Source organism: Zootoca vivipara, chromosome 16 (genome assembly GCF_963506605.1).
Source record: "Zootoca vivipara chromosome 16, rZooViv1.1, whole genome shotgun sequence".
NCBI lineage: Eukaryota > Metazoa > Chordata > Lepidosauria > Squamata > Lacertidae > Zootoca > Zootoca vivipara.
The window spans coordinates 39,415,382-39,436,104 of NC_083291.1; the positions used below are offsets into that span (position 1 = coordinate 39,415,382).

At 46.3% G+C, this 20,723-nt stretch overlaps 1 protein-coding gene across 2 annotated transcripts in view; it reads right to left on the reverse strand.

Annotated features, from left to right (window-relative positions):
* Nucleotides 1-20,723, reverse strand: part of ARHGAP4 (Rho GTPase activating protein 4) — a 65,929-nt gene that overhangs the window by 24,021 nt on the left and 21,185 nt on the right. Inside the window, exons 2-12 of one of the 2 annotated variants that reach the window (XM_035140828.2) lie at nucleotides 17,251-17,446; nucleotides 12,500-12,662; nucleotides 11,090-11,152; nucleotides 9,265-9,456; nucleotides 7,277-7,405; nucleotides 6,084-6,305; nucleotides 5,904-6,005; nucleotides 1,828-2,022; nucleotides 1,243-1,327; nucleotides 406-433; nucleotides 85-172 (exon numbers count right to left, since the gene is read on the reverse strand). In XM_035140828.2, the coding sequence (XP_034996719.2) occupies nucleotides 85-172; nucleotides 406-433; nucleotides 1,243-1,327; nucleotides 1,828-2,022; nucleotides 5,904-6,005; nucleotides 6,084-6,305; nucleotides 7,277-7,405; nucleotides 9,265-9,456; nucleotides 11,090-11,152; nucleotides 12,500-12,662; nucleotides 17,251-17,446 (1,463 nt within the window). The remainder of the gene's footprint in view (nucleotides 1-84; nucleotides 173-405; nucleotides 434-1,242; nucleotides 1,328-1,827; nucleotides 2,023-5,903; nucleotides 6,006-6,083; nucleotides 6,306-7,276; nucleotides 7,406-9,264; nucleotides 9,457-11,089; nucleotides 11,153-12,499; nucleotides 12,663-17,250; nucleotides 17,447-20,723) is intronic. The other variant, XR_004694080.2, reaches the window with a different exon arrangement.

Sequence of the window (20,723 nt, forward strand, 5' to 3'; positions counted from 1 at the left end):
GAGTTCTTGTACTAGGCAGAGGGCAAGAAAGCGGGGCTAGAAGGAGCTGGGCAGGAGGGCATAGCTCAGGGCAGCAGCCAGTACCTCCAAAAAGGTCTGAAGGTCACCCTCGAAGAGCTTGTGGTGGCAGCACGAGGGAGGGCGGGAACGCCGGATGCGCTGGGACTGTGGCCTGGAACCAAGGTTTGTGTAGGGTGGGGAGGAAGGAAGATGTCAGAGACTCCCCCAGAGCTGACTCCTTCCCATAGTTCTGCTTGGTTCCTCAACCACAGAATGCACAGTGGAAGCCTTCACTGCCCCACTGGGCACAAGGGAAGGGGCAATACGCAGAGTGCCCATCTCTCCACCCCCAACACTGCCATGTGAGTATCCACCATTTTCATGACCCCTTAGGTTTCCTTTTACCTGGCCAGTTCTCGGTCCACAGCAGCACCTGGGAGAGCAAGGAAATAGAAGACAGGGAAGTTAGCATCTGGAGTCCTGTATCTCTGTGGCCATATTTACACTTCAAATGTATGATGAAGACAAATGTACACAGCTTCATCAGCAAGCATGTGATGGAAGCACCTCCATTGGCCATTTACAGCCTGCTCATTATCAGAAAGTGGAATGGCACAGATTGACACAAGGTCTAGCCAATGAAACGAGGCTTCTTCCTCTCCTGCTTTTTTTAAGCAAGGCTGTGCACAGTGCTGATTGGCCAGCACTTGTTTCAACCATAAAAGCCAAATTCTTCACCTCTTGGAATAGTTTTTATAGTGTTCTAAAACAATGTAAAATCCTAAATAAGTTTAAAATGCCGGATTTACATTTGATCTGGTAAATGTGCCAGCTGCTAGGAGTTTGAGAAGGGGAAGAGGAACAGGCAGCCTTCCTAAAGTATGATGGCCAGCCAATTAGAATTTGATGCACATGCTGTGTGTCTCTTTGAAATGAGTGGAGGTGAGGGAACAAAGCTCCTCTAAAAAGGGACATCCGTCTTCACCCTGATGCTGGAATACCTGCAATCACTTTTCCTATAAGAAACCCTGGAGACAGCAGTTTTGTGGGGAGCCTGGGGGATTCTTAGCAGAGATCCTCAGTACTTCACAAACTCTTGGGTTTATTTGCAAGAAAGGCTGGCAATTAAACATGTATAAAACTACAGATAATTTTTGTACTCCAAGCCATCCCGAATTCCCATGTCACATCTAGCCCAAGGCTACAGTGCCCAGACTGGCAATCTACTCATCACATTCTCACCCTTCTCTATCGCCTCCTTCATCTGGTCATGCTTTGCTTGTAGTTTGGTTTGAATGCTTCGCCCAGAGAGATATTCTTTGAATTTCTGCGCAAGAGACACCAAGAAGTCTGTTATCAGAGAAGATAGCAGGGAGACCTCAGGCTCTAAGATAGAAAGAGGGGCTGGGATTACAGCTCTGTCCCTGGGGAGACCTAGAGAAGCCTTCTGGAGGCAAGAGAAAGGACCTCACTCGGGATAGCCTTGCCATGACCAACAGGGGCATAAGTTCTGGTGGCCTAATCAAAAGTGGGGGCAGGGAGAGATCTCCAGAACAGGATCCCCTGAACTGAACTGCATGGCCACAGCTTGGAAAGGTATCTGCTCCCATGTCATATGCAAGGGTCCTGTGCTTGGCTCTCTTGCTCTATTCACTTATGCACCATTTCCCATCACAGAATGTTGTGGTCTGGACTGCATAGGTGGGACTTGCAAGAGGCTGATGAGCAGACAGGCTCTCATTTTGGGTCATGGGATTTCACCTTTAGGACACCATGCATCAAAATAACTTTGAATGTTAATGGTTCTAAGAATCTTTGGCTAGGTACCATGATGTAGAAGCTCTCTGTCTCCTGCTGGTTGGCCCGGCGCTTTGCCAATGCCTGCTTCCCGCCAGCGTCGGAGCCGGTAGACTTGAGCGACTCCGTCGACTGACAGCCCTGAAAAGCATCCAGTGCTTCTGGCTCCTCCACTGCCAACAGGTCCACCAGGCTTTGCAGGGTGGCCTTCAGAGTCTTGTTTACCTGTGGAAGGAAGCAAAAAACTCTACACCGAGAGCCATTGACAGTGGAAGGTACCTAATGGACTGCTGGCGCTTAACAAAGGGAATCCACTGTTTCCCTTATAATGAAGGAGCTGGGAGTGCGGATGGAAGGTGAATTATTAGCTTTCCCCTGTCCAATAATTGTTCCCTGCAAATGACCCCCAGCTATTCTTTTCTTAAAGGAAAAAAGCAACAAGAAGGAACCAAAACCAAAGTAAGTCATGGGGGCAGCTGACATTGGCAAATCAGTGGGATCAGGAAGGGGTATACCCCAATAATAATAATAATAATAATAATAATAATAATAATAATAATAATAATAATAATTTATTACTACCCCGCCCATCTGGCTGGGCTTCCAACAAAAGATTAAAAATACATTAAAACATCAGTCATTAAAAACGTCCCTAAACAGGGCTGCCTTCAGATGTCTTCTAAATGTCATATAGTTATTTATTTCTTTGACATCTGATGGGAGGGCTCCCATTTGCTAATCCTCTCCTTTCCCGTTTTAAATTGCTTTGAGACTTTTAGTTGTGATAATATATTCATAAATTTGGCAAACTATAAACTAGCTAACTACTGTATGTGCCTCCCAGCTGCCCTGTTTTATCACAGCAAATGTGGAGTTGGGACCAAACATTTGCCACCATAATGCCTACCTAGTAAGGTCTTAAGGACATACACACACATTCCCTGGATCTTGGGTGGTGCAGTGCAGGTTAAGCTCTAGGCTTATTAAATTTGTACATCGCTTCCTGCTAAAAAGGAGCATGGCTATAGCAGATAGAAGGCAAATAGCAGTGGGCTTTGTTCTCAGTAAATCCCACTGACTACTATGGAACTACTATGAAACAAGGCAGGGGAAGAAATGGAGGCAGTGAGAGATTTTACTTTCTTGGGCTCCTTGATCACTGCAGATGGTGACAGCAGTCACGAAATTAAAAGATGCCTGCTTCTTGGGAGAAAAGCAATGACAAACCTAGACAGCATCTTAAAAAGCAGAGACATCACCTTGCCTACAAAGGTCCGTATAGTTAAAGCTATGGTTTTCCCAGTAGTGATGTATGGAAGTGAGAGCTGGACCATAAAGAAGGCTGATCACTGAAGGATTGATGCTTTTGAATTATGGTGCTGTAGGAGACTCTTGAGAGTCCCATGGATTGCAAGAAGATCAAACCTATCCATTCTGAAGGAAATCGGCCCTGAGTGCTCACTGGAAGGACAGATCCTGAAGCTGAGGCTCCAATACTTTAGCCATCTCATGTGAAAAGAAGCCTCCCTGGAAAAGACCCTGATGTTGGGAAAGATGGAGGGCACTAGGAGAAGGGGACGACAGAGGACAAGATGGTTGGACAGTGTTCTCGAAGCTACGAACATGAGTTTGACCAAACTGCGGGAGGCAGTGGAAGGCAGGAGTGCCTGGCGTGCTATGGTCCATGGGGTCACAAAGAGTCGGACACGACTAAATGACTAAACAACAACAACAACTATGGAATGTGGGACATGGTTCATTTACATGCTCTATATCCTGCTCTATCTGAATAAGACTCATCTCAAATATTGGGGGGCATGGCTTAGTGGCAGAGCATCTGGCTTGCATAAAGAATGTGCCGGGTTCGATCCCCAATGGGATCTCCAGGCTGGGCTGTGCAAGACACTGTCTGAAAACTTGGAGAGCCACTGCCTCCGTACTGGAGGTTGATGAGGTCTGACTGTGTTCCTAAAATAAAAACCAAAGGGCTTGGATTTTCCTAAATATTCCACAAAGCCCTCCAAAACACCGTTACCCTACAGCAGTGATTCTGAGTGTACACAGTATTTGCCTAGATGGGTGAGTGACAACCTCCCCTAGCGCTTCTTCCTCTGACCAGGGACACCCACTGATCTCTGCTGCCATAGAGCAATCAAGAGTAGAGGGGAAGCAAAACAGAAAGTCAGCGGCGTCACTAGCCTTCTGGCTGCCCGGGGCGGCAACCCAGAAGGCACCCCCCAAGGGGGCGGAGCGTCCATCGCGTGCATGCGTCACGTGTCTTGACACACGCATCACGACGCACGACACACATGTCACGCTACGGAGCGGGTTGCCGGGCGCCTCGGATCTGGGCGCTGGAGCATCGCCGCCGGCAACCTGCTCCGTAGCGCGACGTGTGCTTCTTCCTACTCAGGCGGAGCGGCGAGGGGCGTCTCCGCTGATGCCCCTCGCCACTCCGCCTCCTCCTGAGTAGGAAGAAGAAAAAGCGCGCTATGGATCGGCTTGCCACGCGCTTTGTCTTCTTCCTACTCAGGCGGAGGCAGAGTGGCGAGGGGCGTCAGCAGGCGCTGCTGACGCTGCTCTCTGGCCCGCCCCTTGCCTCCGCCCCACCAGGAAGAAGCGAGGGGCGAGGCCAGAAACATTGGGGGGCCCTGCCAGCACTGCAGTGAGAGAGAGAGAGTGAGCCAGGCAGGGGCAGAGAGCTGCGAGTGCGAGCGCCCCCCCCAGATGTTGCGCCCGGTGCGGCCGCCCCCCCTGCACCCCCCACGCTACTCCACTGCAGAAAGTGAGGTCACCAAGGGAGAAGACTCCCAAAAAAACCCTTGAAATCTACTGGTGCCTGTACAGACATTCCTCACTTTCTCCCACACTCCAAGAGGAGCACCCTTGGGGGAAGCAAAGCATTGCATGGCTGGTGTGGGCGAAATCCTGAAGTATCCCTGGCTCTCATCCATTTAACCAAAAGGAACACCAACTGCGAAATTTCTAGCTGCTGACCTGAAGCCACTTCCTTCACCTCACCAAAAAGAAAGGAAACAGCCCCAACACTAGAAAAGCACTAGAAAGCAACATGAAAGCCAGGAAAAGCTGTGCAATACAAAAGGATACCTTTCACTATTGCAAAAAATAAATGAATTCAAATACACTTGGCCCACCAGGGCCTGTTCTGGGGGTCCGCGCACAAAGGCAAAATCATGCAGAATCAGGAACCCCAAAAACTGCCTCCTCCCCCTGCAAGGCAGAGGGAAACTTACCGTACCTGTCAGAAAGGAAACCCTGGGATACTCCCAGAGTCTTTGCGATGCCTTCCCAAATATGAGCAAAGGCTTTGGGAGCATCCCAGGGTTTCCTTTCTGACAGGTAAATGACCACGCCGAACTGCTTTTTTAAATGTACGTGTGATTTTATAGCGTTTTATCTCATTTTGAGCTTTAACATTTTATAATTGGTGTTTTTATCTTGATACGGGTCATTGACCGTAATAAAATGACTTGACTTGACCTTCCCAGAGCCTGGTAAACAAGGAAAACCCACTGGGTGCACAGGTGGCGGAGGAATAAATAAATGGAGACAGGAATATCAAGTGCCCCCCCCCCCAATTCATTCATTTATTTCTCCACTACTTGCAAAAGGTTGCGGTAGTATATGTAAAGTGGGTGTAAGTTGCAGGCCCTCTGTATATGGTTATGTGCTCATTTGTGCTTATTTTGAGCCAGTACTCAGCCCTGTGGCTTGTCCTCAATGCTTCTGAAGACATGCAGAGTGTTTCCAGATCATTACTGCAGCCTGAGTGAGCAGCAAGGTTGTGGTGGTGGCTCTGCCACTTTGGCTAAGACTGCTACTCCCCAGCAAGGAATTCAGCCTAAATGTGTTTTCTTTAAAATGTGAAGCCAAGATTTAACATTTTGTCTTTGTATGGAGGAACATTCAGTCGGCTGAACCCCAGCCTGAAGTCTGAAGACACTAGGCCTACCATATGTCTTGCACAATATTAATCCCAGTTCAAGTCGCCACCAGAATCCATGGCTACCATTTGGGAATTTCTGGGCTCAAGCAATTCAGAGGAGAGGGGAATGGGCTTGACTTTGTTCTCTGCTGACACTCACCTCGTCTGTCTCCAGGGTGATGGCATTGAGGCGGGACTGGAGATGCTGGAAGCGGGAAACTAGTTCATTTCTCAGGGGACCCTCGGCCCGAACCTCAGACACCTGGAGATGGCAAGGAGAGAATAAGTACCAGACAAAAGGATATGTTCTATAGGGGGCTAGGAATAAGCAGCCCCTTACCTCGTCGCCCTCATGAGGCTGGTAGTCGAAGCACAGGGGAGGACAGTAAGCTGCAGGGTTGGCCTCCATCAACCTGGACTTGTCCCCCAGTGGGTCCAGGGCATCAATGGCTCCTTCAATGGTGCACAGGCCCTGCTGCCAAGACGCTTGGGCCCGGGACTCTGCTGCTAGGTAAGTCCTCAGCACTTTGCCCAAGGAAAGGTGGAAGCCAAGGTCAAAACACTGGGAAGCGTGAGACAAAAGATACACCCTTAAAACCACATTTGCACTCATCCCTAAAGTGAACTTTTGAATGGGTTGGTCAACTCTGTTTCTGAAAGATGCTCCTGTGCCTTTAATAGCGGCATCATGCAGGAAGGACTGCAACATACAGCAGGCACAGCTTTAGCTGTCCTGATAGCTGCACCTGTTGAATTTCTCTATGCTATGCAACTGTTTACAACCAAAATGTCTCTATCAGAAAACAGAGTCTGATAATATATGTAACATAACACACAATGACATTGATAACAGTGCAAATTATGCATTGTGCCTGGTTTGCAGGACAGGATCTGGAATCTTTTTGGTCCAGCTTTTTTCTTTCTCATGTTCCGAAGGCTAGGAATCCTAATAACAATGGAGGAAGCTGAGATGAACAGAGAAGTCGTACCCCCAGCTTATGTTTCTAACCTGACAGCAAAAACTGCCCGTATATTTTCAGAGGTTCCCCCCTCTCTGCAGAACTAGAAACTTGGGCTAGAATTATAAACTGAGAGCTAGAAACTTGGTGTTTTCAAATGAATGAAAATTACTTGCTAAGGTAGCATATCACCTGCTAAAGCCTTTTCAAGCACACCCGCCAAGTACTCAAAGGGAAGGCATGGCGAAGACACCTGCGCTTCTTGAAGTAGCTTGCCAGTCATGCTCCTTTCTCCCTCCACCCTTGCAGGAATCCTGGGAACTGTAGTTCCATAACAGTAGCTGGGCAGCGCTAACAGAACTCTCAACGTTATCCCCAAACTACAATTCCCATGACTTGACCCTGATAGTTGGTATAAAACCAATATGCAGTTGTTATGTGAACATCCCCTTAGTGGCGAAAAGAGTGAAAATTTGTCACAGCACAGAAATAGCCCAACTAAATGCATGGCACTTATTTTTGTGCTGCCAAATTTTACGGTTCTTGCACCGGCTGAGGTGGAGGATGGACTCACGTCTAGCAGGTCAGCAACATCGCGCACGTAATAGTTGCTGATGGCAGCATTGGCAGCGTGCAGACTCAACAAGTAGTCGTTCCGGGCCTTGGCACATTTCAGCTTGCTCTCCATGAACTTGGACTGTCTCTGCAGGGGATAGAACCATAGAATTGTAGAGTTGGAAAGGACCCCCAGAGCCATCTAGTCCAATCTCCTGTGATGCAGGAATTCGTAGGAGACTCAGTTTGGCTCAGACGGCAGCCAGCCAGCCCTCCCTCCCATCAGCTCCCACCTTCCCCAGTTAGAAACCTAGTTCTTGTACAGGCTATGTTCTTTTCTGACAATGGCAGCAATTCCCCCTCATAAGTCTACCTGCTTGCTAGCATCATTCCTATAGCAATAGCTTGACAAACTGTTGAGCTAGAGAAAAAGCAGCTTTGCACTATATTTATTTGTTTAGGTGGACAAGGGGGATGCAAGAGACAGTTAACCATCTCCTGCTTCAAAGTAACCCCTTTAAGATCCTCTCCTCCCAACATCCTATTATCCCATAATCTTTCCCATGTTACATAATAGTAACCCTCACTGAACACAGTAGGACTTGTACTACCGGTATAAGTCTGCTAACAATGGAGGGGAAGGACAAGGAGAAACAGATTCATGGTAAAGAGCCACTCATTGATGGATTTATCTCATCTTCTTCTAAAGCCATTCAAGAGGGTGGCTATCACTGCATCTACAAAGGTTCAGAGTTGCACTGACATCAGAGAATGATTCACTGGTTATCTAAGTATATTACAAGAACTGTGTTTAGTTGCAGAGTGTGTAACCCATGTTATTATCCTTTTAAGATACTGTACGGGTTAACTTTTGTATAAAAACAGCCTTGGGAGATGGCCCCAGCCAGTCTGTGCCAAGGAGCATGAGGTCGCAGAGCAAGCAGCCAAATCAGCCAGCCACTGCGGAGAAGTAGCCTGTGGCCTGGAGCTCACGGACTGACATGATGACTAATTAGCAGGAGTCCATGAAGACTTGCTGCACACTTTCTGCTGTGCCTGTGAAACAGAGAATGAAGATCAGCTACTACCCACCCCCTGCTCTTCTGAAGCACCTTGAAACAGCAGAGCCAAGATAAACCATGGAGCTGGGGAGGAAGGATGGGGCCGGTTCCAGGGGTTCCTGGCTTTACGCACTTTTGCTTTTACGTGTGAACCCCTAGGACCAACCATTGCATGAGATGTAAGTTATTTGTGGTGGTGGTGGTGGTGTTATAGCTCTTTATTGGTATTTTTAATTTTACACCCTGCCTTTTCCCCTGGCAGGACTCAAGGTAGTTTTCAAATAAAAACATTTTTGAAAACCCTTTTAATGTGCCAACAGTCTTAATTTAAAGCTCATCCTGCCTCTGACGCCAAAGTTTTCTCTGCCACAAGCTACCAGCAAATTTCAGAGTGGATTGGTGACAGCGGAAAATAGGAGAAGCACAGGGATCTAAACCTCTGTTTACAAAGGGAAGCTGAGGGAACAGGTATCCCTAACAGTCCCTCGGTATCTCAAAATGACACATTAGATTTGATTTTAAATCTGTTTAAAAGGCAGACAATGAAGTTAAACTATTGAATAAACAGACCGGCCTACATGAGCAATCCTATGCATATTTATTAACTTCCGTAATATTCAATGGCCTTACTCTAAAGTACAGTGGTACCTCAAGTTACAAACGCTTCAGGTTACAAACTCCGCTAACCTGGAAGAGTCACCTCAAGTTGAGAACTTTGCCCCAGGATGAGAACAGAAATCGTGCGCTGGCGGCGCAAAAGCACACCTCTAGTTAATAACAGTTTCAGGTTAAGAACGGAACTCCGGAACAAATTAAGTTCGTAACTAGAGCGCATGGATCTGTAGCCCTCATTATTAACAGCGAACAGTTACCCCAAGAACCTTCTGGAATATTTAGAGAAAGCCTCACACTCAGGCCCCCAACTCCATTAGGCCCCCTCCCCTACCTTTTCCAGCAGCCGCTCAACTTTCTTGAGTGAGGTGCGACGGGTGGTCTTATCAAGCCCTGCCCCACTGGGGGACCCCCCAGGGTCAGAATGCCTCCCGCCACCACGCTTCTCCTCTTGCCGCTCAGCCTCACGCAGCTTCGCCTCTGCATTCAGGCAGTCAATGCGGTACGTCTGATAAGACTTCATGGCCTGTGTGGAAACAGTGAACATCGAAAGCAGACTGACTTACAGCATAGATGCCAAGTCTCCCGTTTTCCCCAGGAAATCGCCGTTTTTCCACCTGTTCCTAGCTGAGCTGGCTGCCTCTATGGAGGAGCCAGGCTGTTCATGTGAAGGGGCCTGAGCTCCGTGGCAGAGCCTAGGCCTTGCACTCTCAGGGCTCAAGGATAAATCCCCAACAGCCCCAGGTGAAAGAATCTTGGGAGCAGGACTAGGAAAGACCTCTCTGCCGGACAATAAGGCAGCTTCATATAAGACTACTTTTTAAAAAAATAATTTTTATTAAATTTTACATAGAGAAATAGAAAAACAAAAGGAAAAGAATTTTTTTAAAAAAAAGAGATACAAAAACACAAAATGCAAAAAAGAAAAAGACAATGTATATCACCTCCTACTTCTTCCAGCATTTTCCCTTTCTTACTATCCTAGTTTATAATTAACTCTTATCATTTCCAAATCTCATCTGAATATCATAAAATTACATCTTATCACACATTTCATAACCTTATTTTTAAAACATTCTTACTCATTGTATATTAAAAAATGAAGGAAAAATAAAGAAAAGAAAGGGGGAAAGGCCCAAATTAAAAATAAAAAGGCATAAAACATCATCTTCTCCCATTTCTAATCCAAATCTTTTGGACTTCCTCATTTCCCCCTCTTGAGCAGGACTAGGCAAGACCTCTCTGCTGGACAATAAGGCAGCTTCATATAAGACTACTTTTTAACCCAGGAAAATCTTCTCAAAAGTCGGGGGTCGTCTTATACGCCGGGTCGTATTTCTTATACGGCGAGTATATCCCGAAATCTATATTTTAACTGGAAAAGTTGGGGGTCGTCTTATACGCCTAGTCGTCTTATACGCCGGAATATACGGGTATATAAATAGCCATAAATAATATAATAGTTGCCTGCAACACTCATGTAACCACACTATTTTGTTACAATGGTAATCAATGTGGTACTACATTCTCACCCAAGTACAAAAGAGCATTAGCCTAACCATTTTCAAAGCCACATGACGTGGTTTGTATCAGGAACCCCATTACAGTCTGCAGGCAAGATTGCCTCTATTGAGCTACCTGGGACAGTGTGCTCACTCTGGCTTTGAAGCCTAGTCAATTAAGCATCCGCATCATTGACTTACTTGTACGTTGATTTTCCTTGGCAAACCAAACTCAAAACGTCAGGACAGAAAACAGAAAATTTTAAAGGCAAAACATATCAAAGAAATGGAAGTAAACTGTCACCCAAACAATATTAGTAGGTCAATCAAAACTCCTCATACTAATAAATATTCTATTAGGAACAGTCCTGCTCTTGGGGACCCTGGGTCTCAGCTATCCGTGGTCACAGCCTTGGCCTCGACAACATCAACACAGGGCAGATTTCATTTCACTGCTTTAAAAAAAAACTGCAATATCCAACAAATATCCCTGGAAGAGAGGTGAGGATTTTGCACTACAAAGCCACAAACAAAAGTCTATCTAGGCCCATTGCTGCAAGGAAACCAGTGTCATTCCACAACTACCATCACTGGTCCTGTGCTGCAAGAGCCCAGAAGGGTGGTGGTCACCGGTGGGAGTTCTTGCTTGACACTTACCATCTGCAACTCTGAAATTGCCTTCAGTAGCTCGTCCTGCATCTGCTGCTCCATCTCTTTGCTCTGATCAGAGAATATAAAGGTGAGCATGTCAACACAATGTATATTCCCTGGCTATGTGTGTCTTGAGATTCTAGACAACAAGTGCAGGAAAAAACATGGAATTTGGGACTGTAGCATGCTGAGAATCTCAGATTTTATGTTTAATAAACACAAGTTTCTAATCCTTATAGCTATGAAATAAGTTTGCAATTGTGTGACTAATGCTTAATAAATATCAGCTGTGTGAGTGTTTCTAAGCAGGCAATCCCAGTCAAAGGACAGGACTTCAGTGTTCTACATAGTTTCTTGCTCCCCCATGTGACTAGCAAAAGCAGAATGCAAGCAAATATATACATTTCCATAATTGACCAAAATTAGAGAATTCAGCTTTTCATTGCTGAACCTTGGTTACCTTGGTGCATATTTTTAAGTGCAGGTCCAAATCAGGTCAAATGGTAAACCATAGTTTCCACTATGTGAAAGTGATATCCAAACTCAAGTGATAGTCCAGGGGTCAGAGTTTACACACACACTCAACTTGAGAAGAGCCTAAATACAACAACATACTAGGCCCAGAAGGTATGGTGGGCAGCCATGATACTATGTCCCTTCCTCCATAAGTACACCCTGCCCCCCCCATTTTTATTGGCTCTTTGCTTCTACATCCATGTTTGAGATCACCAGCTGTTGTTTTCCCAGCTTAGGGGCTGAATAAGGTGGCTCTGTGGGTTAAACCAGAGCCTAGAGCTTGCCGATCAGAAGGTCGGAGGTTCGAATCCCCGTGACGGGGTGAGCTCCCGTTGCTCGGTCCCTGCTCCTGCCAACCTAGCAGTTCGAAAGCACATCAGAGTGCAAGTAGATAAATAGATACCACTCCAGCGGGAAGGTAAACGGCATTTCCGTGTGCTGCTCTGGTTCTCCAGAAGCAGCTTAGTCATGCTGGCCACATGACCCGGAAGCTGTACGCCGGCTCCCTCGGCCAGTAAATCGAGATGAATGCCGCAACCCCAGAGTCGTCCGTGACTGGACCTAACGGTCAGGGGTCCCTTTATCTTTACCTTTACCTTGCCACAGTTGCCTAGCAAACACAAAAATGGTTCCCAACCACTTCTGAAATTAACCTGGAAGCAATTGGGGAGCATGTAGTGGCATAGATGGTGAAGAGCCACAAAGAGGCTTTCTTCTAAGACATTTCCGTTTGAAAGCAAACAAAATAGCTGGCTGAGGACAAAGTGAGGCTTCAGCAGAGGCTAAATTCCCAGCAGCTGCCACCACATGGCACATTATTTTAGGCCTGGCACCCTGGGAAACTGCTCGTTTTTTCTTACCTTATCAGGAACCTGCCCTTCTATCATCCAAGCTACCTACCTTCCGAGCCAGCCTCCCAACATCTTCACTGATGTGCACCAATCGCAGTGCCAAGTGGCCTGTGTAGATTTCACTCAGTGCTCCGTGATCCCGGCTTGCCTGCCGCGTCTGGTTGAGAATTGTATACCAACAATTCAGAGGAGACGGGAGATTTTGGTCCTTCCTGCGGGGGAAAAGCAGGGATGCTTTTTAATCTTTGACTAGATGAACTACCCACCTCTGTTGTGCCTTCTCCTTGTCTCTCCTAAGCCTCTGGTTCTTTTTATTTTGTTTTGTTCCACCACTATCTAAATTTGAACGGTAAGCCAGGGATGGAGAACTTGTGTGACCTTCAGAGATGTAGATGATGGTCAGAGAAGATGGAGGATGGAGTCCAGCAACAACTGGAGGGCCATGTGCTCTCCCATCCCTGTTGTAAGCTCTCCAGGGCAGTGACCTCTCTTTTACTTATGTCTCCTATATATATATAGGTTTTATAACTAGTACAAAAAATATAGAAAACATAGAAAAACAAATACTCTTTCACATTTGAGCAAACATATCATCAAGCTTTAGTTTCCTTAACAATATAATGCTCCAATATATTTTCTTACTCTATCGACTTCCTCCTTTCCCCCCCCCCTTCCACGTTTCTATTTGTAACTAATATAGCACTCTCTACTTCTTAAATCATTTCTTCTTCTAAGATACTCATTATAAATCTTATTCTTGATCCATTTTAACCACAAGTTTTCCAATATTTCAAAATATCATTTGGGTCTAGAACTCATAATAATTATTTTACATTTAAATTTTATTTCCTCCTTACTATATCTAATTGCTTCTTCAGCCTCTTTGTACTTCCACTTATGTCTCCTTTTTAACTTGTTGGCATCCCTCTGCCTCAAGAGACAATAGAGTGTGCCTCCAGGGGTGAAATCAAACCACTGTTAACAGCACCAAAGTGACCTCTGCGGGGCGCAAGCCTGGGCAGTGTGCATGGAGGTCCTGAACTGCCCAGATGTCAAGACTCCCCTCTCGGCTCTGCTGACATCATCCAAAGGAAAGCAGAGCAATACGTTTGACAGAAGCTTGGCTGTAGGAGTTGTCGGAAGGAGGTGTACATACAAGGCACCATCTTAGGGCCTCTACTCCAGATTTGTGTAGGGTTTACTCCTTAGCCTTTTCTTCTCCCAAAAATATCCTGCAAGGCTGTGGAGGTTTAGGATCAGCATTTCCCTTCTCCTAGATGGGCTATCCTCCCAGGCTGACGGGCCCAATCCACCCTTTGATTGTCTTCACATGGTCTTTTGCTTTAAAAATAGTTATGCAAGCCTTATTGGACTTTTGAAATAGGGATACAAATGTTCTAAATAAATAGCTGCTTTCATGTGCAGTGATGACGCTCTGTAAATTGTAAGTTACATAATGGTCTCCTGTTGTCCTAGCAGGGAATTTCCAATACAGTAATTTAAAATGGATTATCAATACAGTGGAACCTCAGTTTATGAACAGCTCGGTTTACGAATTTTCGGTTTACGAACGCCGCGGACCCATCTGGAACGGATTAATTCACTTTCTATTACTTTCAATGGGAAAGTTCGCTTCAGTTTATGAACGCTTCAGTTTATGAACAGACTTCCGGAACCAATTACACCCATGCTTCGGGTTAAGTATGCTTCAGGTTGAGTACTCCGTGGACCCTCCTGGAACGGATTAATCCACTTTCCATTACTTTCAATGGGAAAGTTCGCTTCAGTTTATGAACGCTCCAGTTTAAGTACTCCGCGGACCGTCTGGAACAGATTAATCCACTTTCCATTACTTTCAATGGGAAAGTTCGCTTCAGTTTATGCACGCTTCAGTTTAAGTACTCCGCGGACTGTCTGGAACAGATTAATCCACTTTCCATTACTTTCAATGGGAAAGTTCGCTTCAGTTTATGCACGCTTCAGTTTAAGTACTCCGCAGACCGTCTGGAACAGATTAATCCACTTTCCATTACTTTCAATGGGAAAGTTTGCTTCAGTTTATGCACGCTTCAGTTTAAGTACTCCGTGGACCGTCTGGAACAGATTAATCCACTTTCCATTACTTTCAATGGGAAAGTTTGCTTCAGTTTATGCATGCTTCAGTTTAAGTACTCTGCGGACCGTCTGGAACAGATTAATCCACTTTCCATTACTTTCAATGGGAAAGTTTGCTTCAGTTTATGCACGCTTCAGTTTAAGTACTCCGTGGACCGTCTGGAACAGATTAATCCACTTTCCATTACTTTCAATGGGAAAGTTCGCTTCAGTTTATGAACGCTTCAGTTTAAGTACTCCGCGGACCGTCTGGAATGGATTAATCCACTTTCCATTACTTTCAATGGGAAAGTTCGCTTCAGTTTATGAACGCTTCAGTTTAAGAACTCCGCGGACCGTCTGGAACGGATTAATCCACTTTCCATTACTTTCAATGGGAAAGTTCATTTCAGTTTATGAACATACTTGCGGAACCAATTGTGTTCCTAAACCGAGGTACCACTGTATTCATTTTGTCACTTTTGATCACTAGTTGGTTCACCCCCAAGCACACATTTCACTCTTGAGCTTCATGCAAACATCCTGATGGGACTGGTCAAATGAGGAGGAAGTGCAGGAGGAGCTTGGGAAGTTGGAGGTCTCTGATCCTGGAAGGAGGCCAGCAGGCTAGGAGGCTATGGTCAAAACTCACAGGAGGCCTTGGACCCTAGAGAGGGTCCCAGTGGTGTAGACCAGAGGGAGGAACCGAGTGTATTGCCAGAACAACAGCCCTCCCCAGTGCCATCAGATACCCCAAGCATTACCTTGCAAGGCTTTGGCTCTGTCTCTGGCACCACTCGCGGTCAATAAAGACTAGAGCCTTCCTCCTTAGGGGAGACACCTGGAGATAGTTCTGACAGTGAGCTGTCCCTGAAGATGCAGAGGTGACTGTGCCAGTGTGAACAAACACACTGTGCTCGGCCTACTCAAAGGAATGCCCCTTGCTTGCCTAGTCTCAAGTCAAGCCTGCCCTGCTCTTCAAAAAGAAAGCACAGGCCATGTGTCAATTGTTGGAACTGCAGTTTATGCCCAGCCATGTATCCTACAGCTTTGCTGTGCCTTATGAACTTGTAGTTCAAGTTCCAAGTCTGATAAGGAGAGGCACACACAATGTCACACAATTCACTGGTGACAGCCGCTCCTCAGACATACCTACACCACAGGCTAAAAGCTGGCTTGGCTGTCAGTCCCAAAATCCAGGACACTTGCAAATCAGTAACAGAATTATCAGCACCCTTCCTAAACTACAATTTCCAGGATTCACTGGTGGCAGCCACACTAACAGTGTAAAACTAATATATGTTTATAGTGTAATTTGCCTCATTCCCACCATATAGCATGTGAAGGTAACAAGTATAACTGTTCACAGAATACCAAACACTGAGTTCCTGTTCCACTTTCTGTTGCCTCATTGGGGTGAAAAGATTTGGCCATCTGCTCTGCACGAGCTGCTTGTTAACTTTGCATTATCAGAGTTCTCTCTCAAAGGGTGGAGATGATGTTGCTGTGATGGCATGGTACCAATTATGCATCAAAACAGGAACTGGGGTGACCTGGAAGTATCATGATGCATGTGATCTTTTGGTTATTTGTTGTAAATATGGCTATATAAAAAATAAGGATGTCAGGGAATTCCAACAAAAACAGAAATGCTGTTGTTGCCTTCAGTCTGCAAATGATTACCCCCCCCCCCATTTGCACTGCATTTCTTTTGCATTGTAACGAACGGGGTAGAATAACATAACAACAATGTAATTTGTTTAAGTTATGTAATTAATTATGTCAGTTAATTCTGCCACAGCAGACAGCAAGAGGAATATTGTAGGTTTTTGCAGAAACTGAACTGCAGTGGAACAGAAACGGTGTTTCATATGATGATGTGACGGGAAGCTCAGCGAGACCAGAGTTTGGTGATGCAAGGCCTCAGAATTCCACCAAAGTGCTGGCTGGAGCCTCTCTTTGATTGGCTGCAAGTACAGCTAGCCAGGAGTGTGGGGGGGGGGGGAGTCCCAGCAGGAAATGGAGAGATGCCGTTCTTGGCATTCAGCTAGTTAGGAGTTTAGCTCCTGAGCTGTGTGTGTAAGATCCACTCTGAGGAAAACATCTACAGTCAGAGAAGGAAGATTGAAAACAATGAGTGGAGTATACAGACAAGACAAAAACTAGGAAGCTGAATTGGGGACAGGAGAAGAAAAGGTGTGAGGGAACTTTCTACTTGGGTCTCCATTCAGTAAGAAGGCAAGAGGTCTTCTAGAAAGAGGAGAATCCCAAACCAGTTGCAAGGGGTGTGATGACCTCCTGGGCCTGTTACACTGCTAGAGATTTATAGAAGGTTGAGAAACTGACAAAAAGTACCACCTTGTTTAAGAACCCAAATATTAAGACCTAAGCTGTAACACCTATACAATTAGCTTAAGAAACTGAAGTGAAAATAAGCTGTGTATTTGCCAGTATCTTTCTCCACTGCTCACCACATTTTAAAATGATAAAACAGTCACTCAGACAAAGGCTAATTCAGGCATTCCTTGATGTGTTGTCAGTGAAGAATGCCTCATGTCTTCTCAAAGGAAGGTTATAATAACTACAGTTCTTAGAACTTAGTATTCCAGTAGCCTTGTCCTCAGCTCCTGCCCCCCAACCACCTCCCGCAATTCCCCCATCATCATTGTCCTGGGGCCTCCTCTGCCAGCATATACCCGTCTCCACCTGAAGTTCTGGTGTTCCTTGGAACCACGAATCTTAGCCGAAAAGCGTTCTGACAGCTTCTCCAGTCCCCGGGAATACTCTTGCTCCACCTCAGCCTTCCGGCGCAAGAAGTCAGCCACATCTTGGAGTAACTGCTGGCGACTCTCAGCCTGGGAGTCAAGACCTCGGACTTGCTCCCCCATCTGCCAGCGCATTTCTGAAAGAGAGGAGCAAAGGTATCAGCATCTGAACTGGTCTAGGATACAGGGTCCTAAAACACTCTTTGGGCACATCCAGACTGCCGCTGGTTTATGGAAAGGATTCAAGCCTCCTGGAACTTTATGCTTAGACATTCAAAGCACTCTGTTACTCTAGGACAGAGGTCCCCAAACTAAGGCCCGGGGGCCGGATGCGGCCCAATCGCCTTCTAAATCCGGCCTGCGGACGGTCCAGGAATCAGCATGTTTTTACATGAGTAGAATGTGTCCTTTTATTTAAAATGCATCTCTGGATTATTTGTGGGGCATAGGAATTCGTTCCTTTTTCTTTCTTTCAAAATACAGTCCGCCCCCCCCCAAGGTCTGAGGGACAGTGGACCGGCCCCCTGCAGAAAAAGTTTGCAGACCCCTGCTCTAGCATAACTTTCCAAAAGAATCAGATTTCTTGCAGTTTGGAAAGTGAATAGGAAACCACGCTGGTAAGTAAACGTAATTGTGCCCAGTGTGAACCACATTTTGTAAGCCTCCCCCATATTGTTATCTATTGCTATTGATAGCTATTTAAATCAGAACCACAGATTTAGTATTAGAATTAAATAAGAAAAGTTACAAATAAGTTTTATGAAGGTGATTTCAATCTAATTAAACTGAGGCTCCAATAAACGCTGTAATTTCACAAAATCACATTATTGTAATTTGTTAACAGTAACTTTGAGCTGAAAATCATTACAATTTAAAAAAAATCATAAATTTAAATATGATTTTTCATATTTATTTCACTCTCAAAAATCAAAATTACCCACATGGGATTAATAAAACAATTATTCACAGTTTGTAACAGTTGAAAGCCAGTGACCTATCTTGGAACACTGTAAAGACCAGGCAAGAGCCATTTTATATAGCCAGAAAAGCCATTTTATAAAAGCAAGCTAAAAGCTAAAATCTATTTCTCTTTCTCCGGCTTGCAACAGCAGTATCAAAAATAGAATTTTGCAAACGGCAGCAAGCTACTGCGGTTAGGGTATTTTGCAAGCTTTAAGCTATTTATGAGAAATGATCCCCTGACATTTGCCTCAAAACTTAGATGAACCACGATAAGCAAGCAAAGAGCAGGATGTTCAGCTCCCCACAAAACTAGTTAGTTCTCGCTTCTCCAGGATGTGCCCACCACAGGACTCCAGGTGCGACACACTGTTATGAGCTGTCAAGACCACTAACTCTCTTGCGTACATTTCTAAGAAGGGGGCCGTGGTTATCGGAATTAGTTAAGTGTCAGGAAGTTTCTCTCAATAATAAGCCTGCAGCACCATCTAGTGGATAGGGCAGCTTGGAACCAAACAAGGCAACCACCAATTTTCATTGGTTGAGCTTTAATGAATATGCATCAGGAAGTATAAGAACTTGCTAGCCATTGGTTGGGGGGAGGTTACTGGGTTGGAAGAGGGGTTGGGCCTTGCTTGTGCTAAGAGTATAAAAGATGGATCAATTTTTGGTCACAGCATGCATTTTTTCCATTTCTAAATGCATCCAACTTGCTTTGTACAAAACAACTTGAATCTATATAAACTTTCTTGTTAAAAGAATATCGCTGCCTGGCTTTCATTTCTGGTCAATCTCTGAAGTCCTGGAACTTGCTTAACAGCACCTTACATTTCTGGTGCCCCAGGTGACTCGGATCAAAAGGACCTTAAGTCCTTAATAAGACCAGAAGGCAGCTCCCTTGCCCTTTATGGGCAGGGCGGGGCGGCAGCCAACCGGCTAACCAGCTACTCCAGCGCGCACCGAAAACCTTTCTTCGGAGGAGAGCGGACGGCACTTGGACCCCCTGCGCCCTGCACCAAAGAGGCAACGGATTGAAGAACCGAGGTTGAGAGGACAGGACAGAAACCAGCCGGCTGGGGGGTGAGTAAAACAAGCCCTAAGGGGGAATAGGAAGACCTCCTTTTAATTAAGGAGAAGGGAGATCCTGATCACATCTCCAGCGTGTTGGTGGTAACAGGGGAAGGATTGTCCCCCTGACAAGCACCCACGCTTAGGAAAAAGGAAGAAAGAGAAAGGGGGGGAACCGGGAGGTTAGAGTGTGGTGCAGCGTCCAGCAAAAGAGGCACCTTTGGTGTGCATGTGTGCTTGACAACCCCAGGGCATTCCCCTGGGGTAGTAGCAACCAGTACCTCGGTTCTCAGCCGGGCGACCGCGTCTGGGCAGGGAAAGTTGCGAACTGAGTCTGTGAGTGCTTGAGTGTGTGAACGCTGCACAGGGCCATACTAAATATGGGAGGGGGAGGCTCAAAGGGTCCAATGACCCCCCTTCAATGCATGCTGAACAACTTCGATAAGGGCTTCTCCGGTGACTATGGCATAGAAATGACACCAGAACGCTTACGGAACTTGTGTGAATTAGACTGGCCAACGCAAGGCACCGGGTGGCCCTCAGAGGGGAGTTTTGATAGGTACCTGGTCGGACGTTTGTGGGCCAACATCATCAAGGACAAGGGAGGTCATCCCGATCAGATACCGTTTGTGGACAGTTGGCTGAACGTCATAATAGAAGACCCCCCTTGGCTGAAGAAATGCAAGACTGACCAATGCAAGGTCATGGCCCTCGGGAATGAAATTAGAGGAGGACAAGTAGGAAAATGTCTTAAGAAGCCCATCTACCAGGGACCAGAGGCAGAAGTCCTCGCTCCACCCCCATATGTTCCAAGTGCCGTGGTGGCCCCACTGGGAGACCAGGGACAAGCACCCCATGTCCCCAACGCTCCACCGCTGCCCCAATATGTGGCCCCAGGAGCCGAAGCAGGAGGCGGGGTGCCCTCAGCCAGCCCAGAAAGCAAAGGGACAGAGCCTACTGAACAGGTTCTGGAGGAATTATACCCCAATCTTAAAGAATTGAGGGAGAAAATGAGTAGGTGCCGGTCCTCCACCACCATGTATCGGAAGGCTGAAGAGGCTTATCGCAACGGGCGAAATAAGGCATTGGGGGACTACATAAAGCGGTCCAGGTCCACCGCAGAGGCAGGAGCAGCAGTCCTGACACCCCTTCGCGTAGTCTGGGACAATCCACCACCGGCACCCCCTGCAGTTCAGGGAGGACAAGGCGGTGCACAAGTTGACCCTCCACGTAGGACATTCACCCTCCAGTACGTCCCCTTCACCACCACCGATTTGATGAATTGGAAGACCCACACCCCTGCATTTGCTGAGAAACCCCAGGCAATGGTGGACTTGCTGTCCTCCATATTTGCAGCCCATGAACCTACCTGGCCAGACTGTCAGC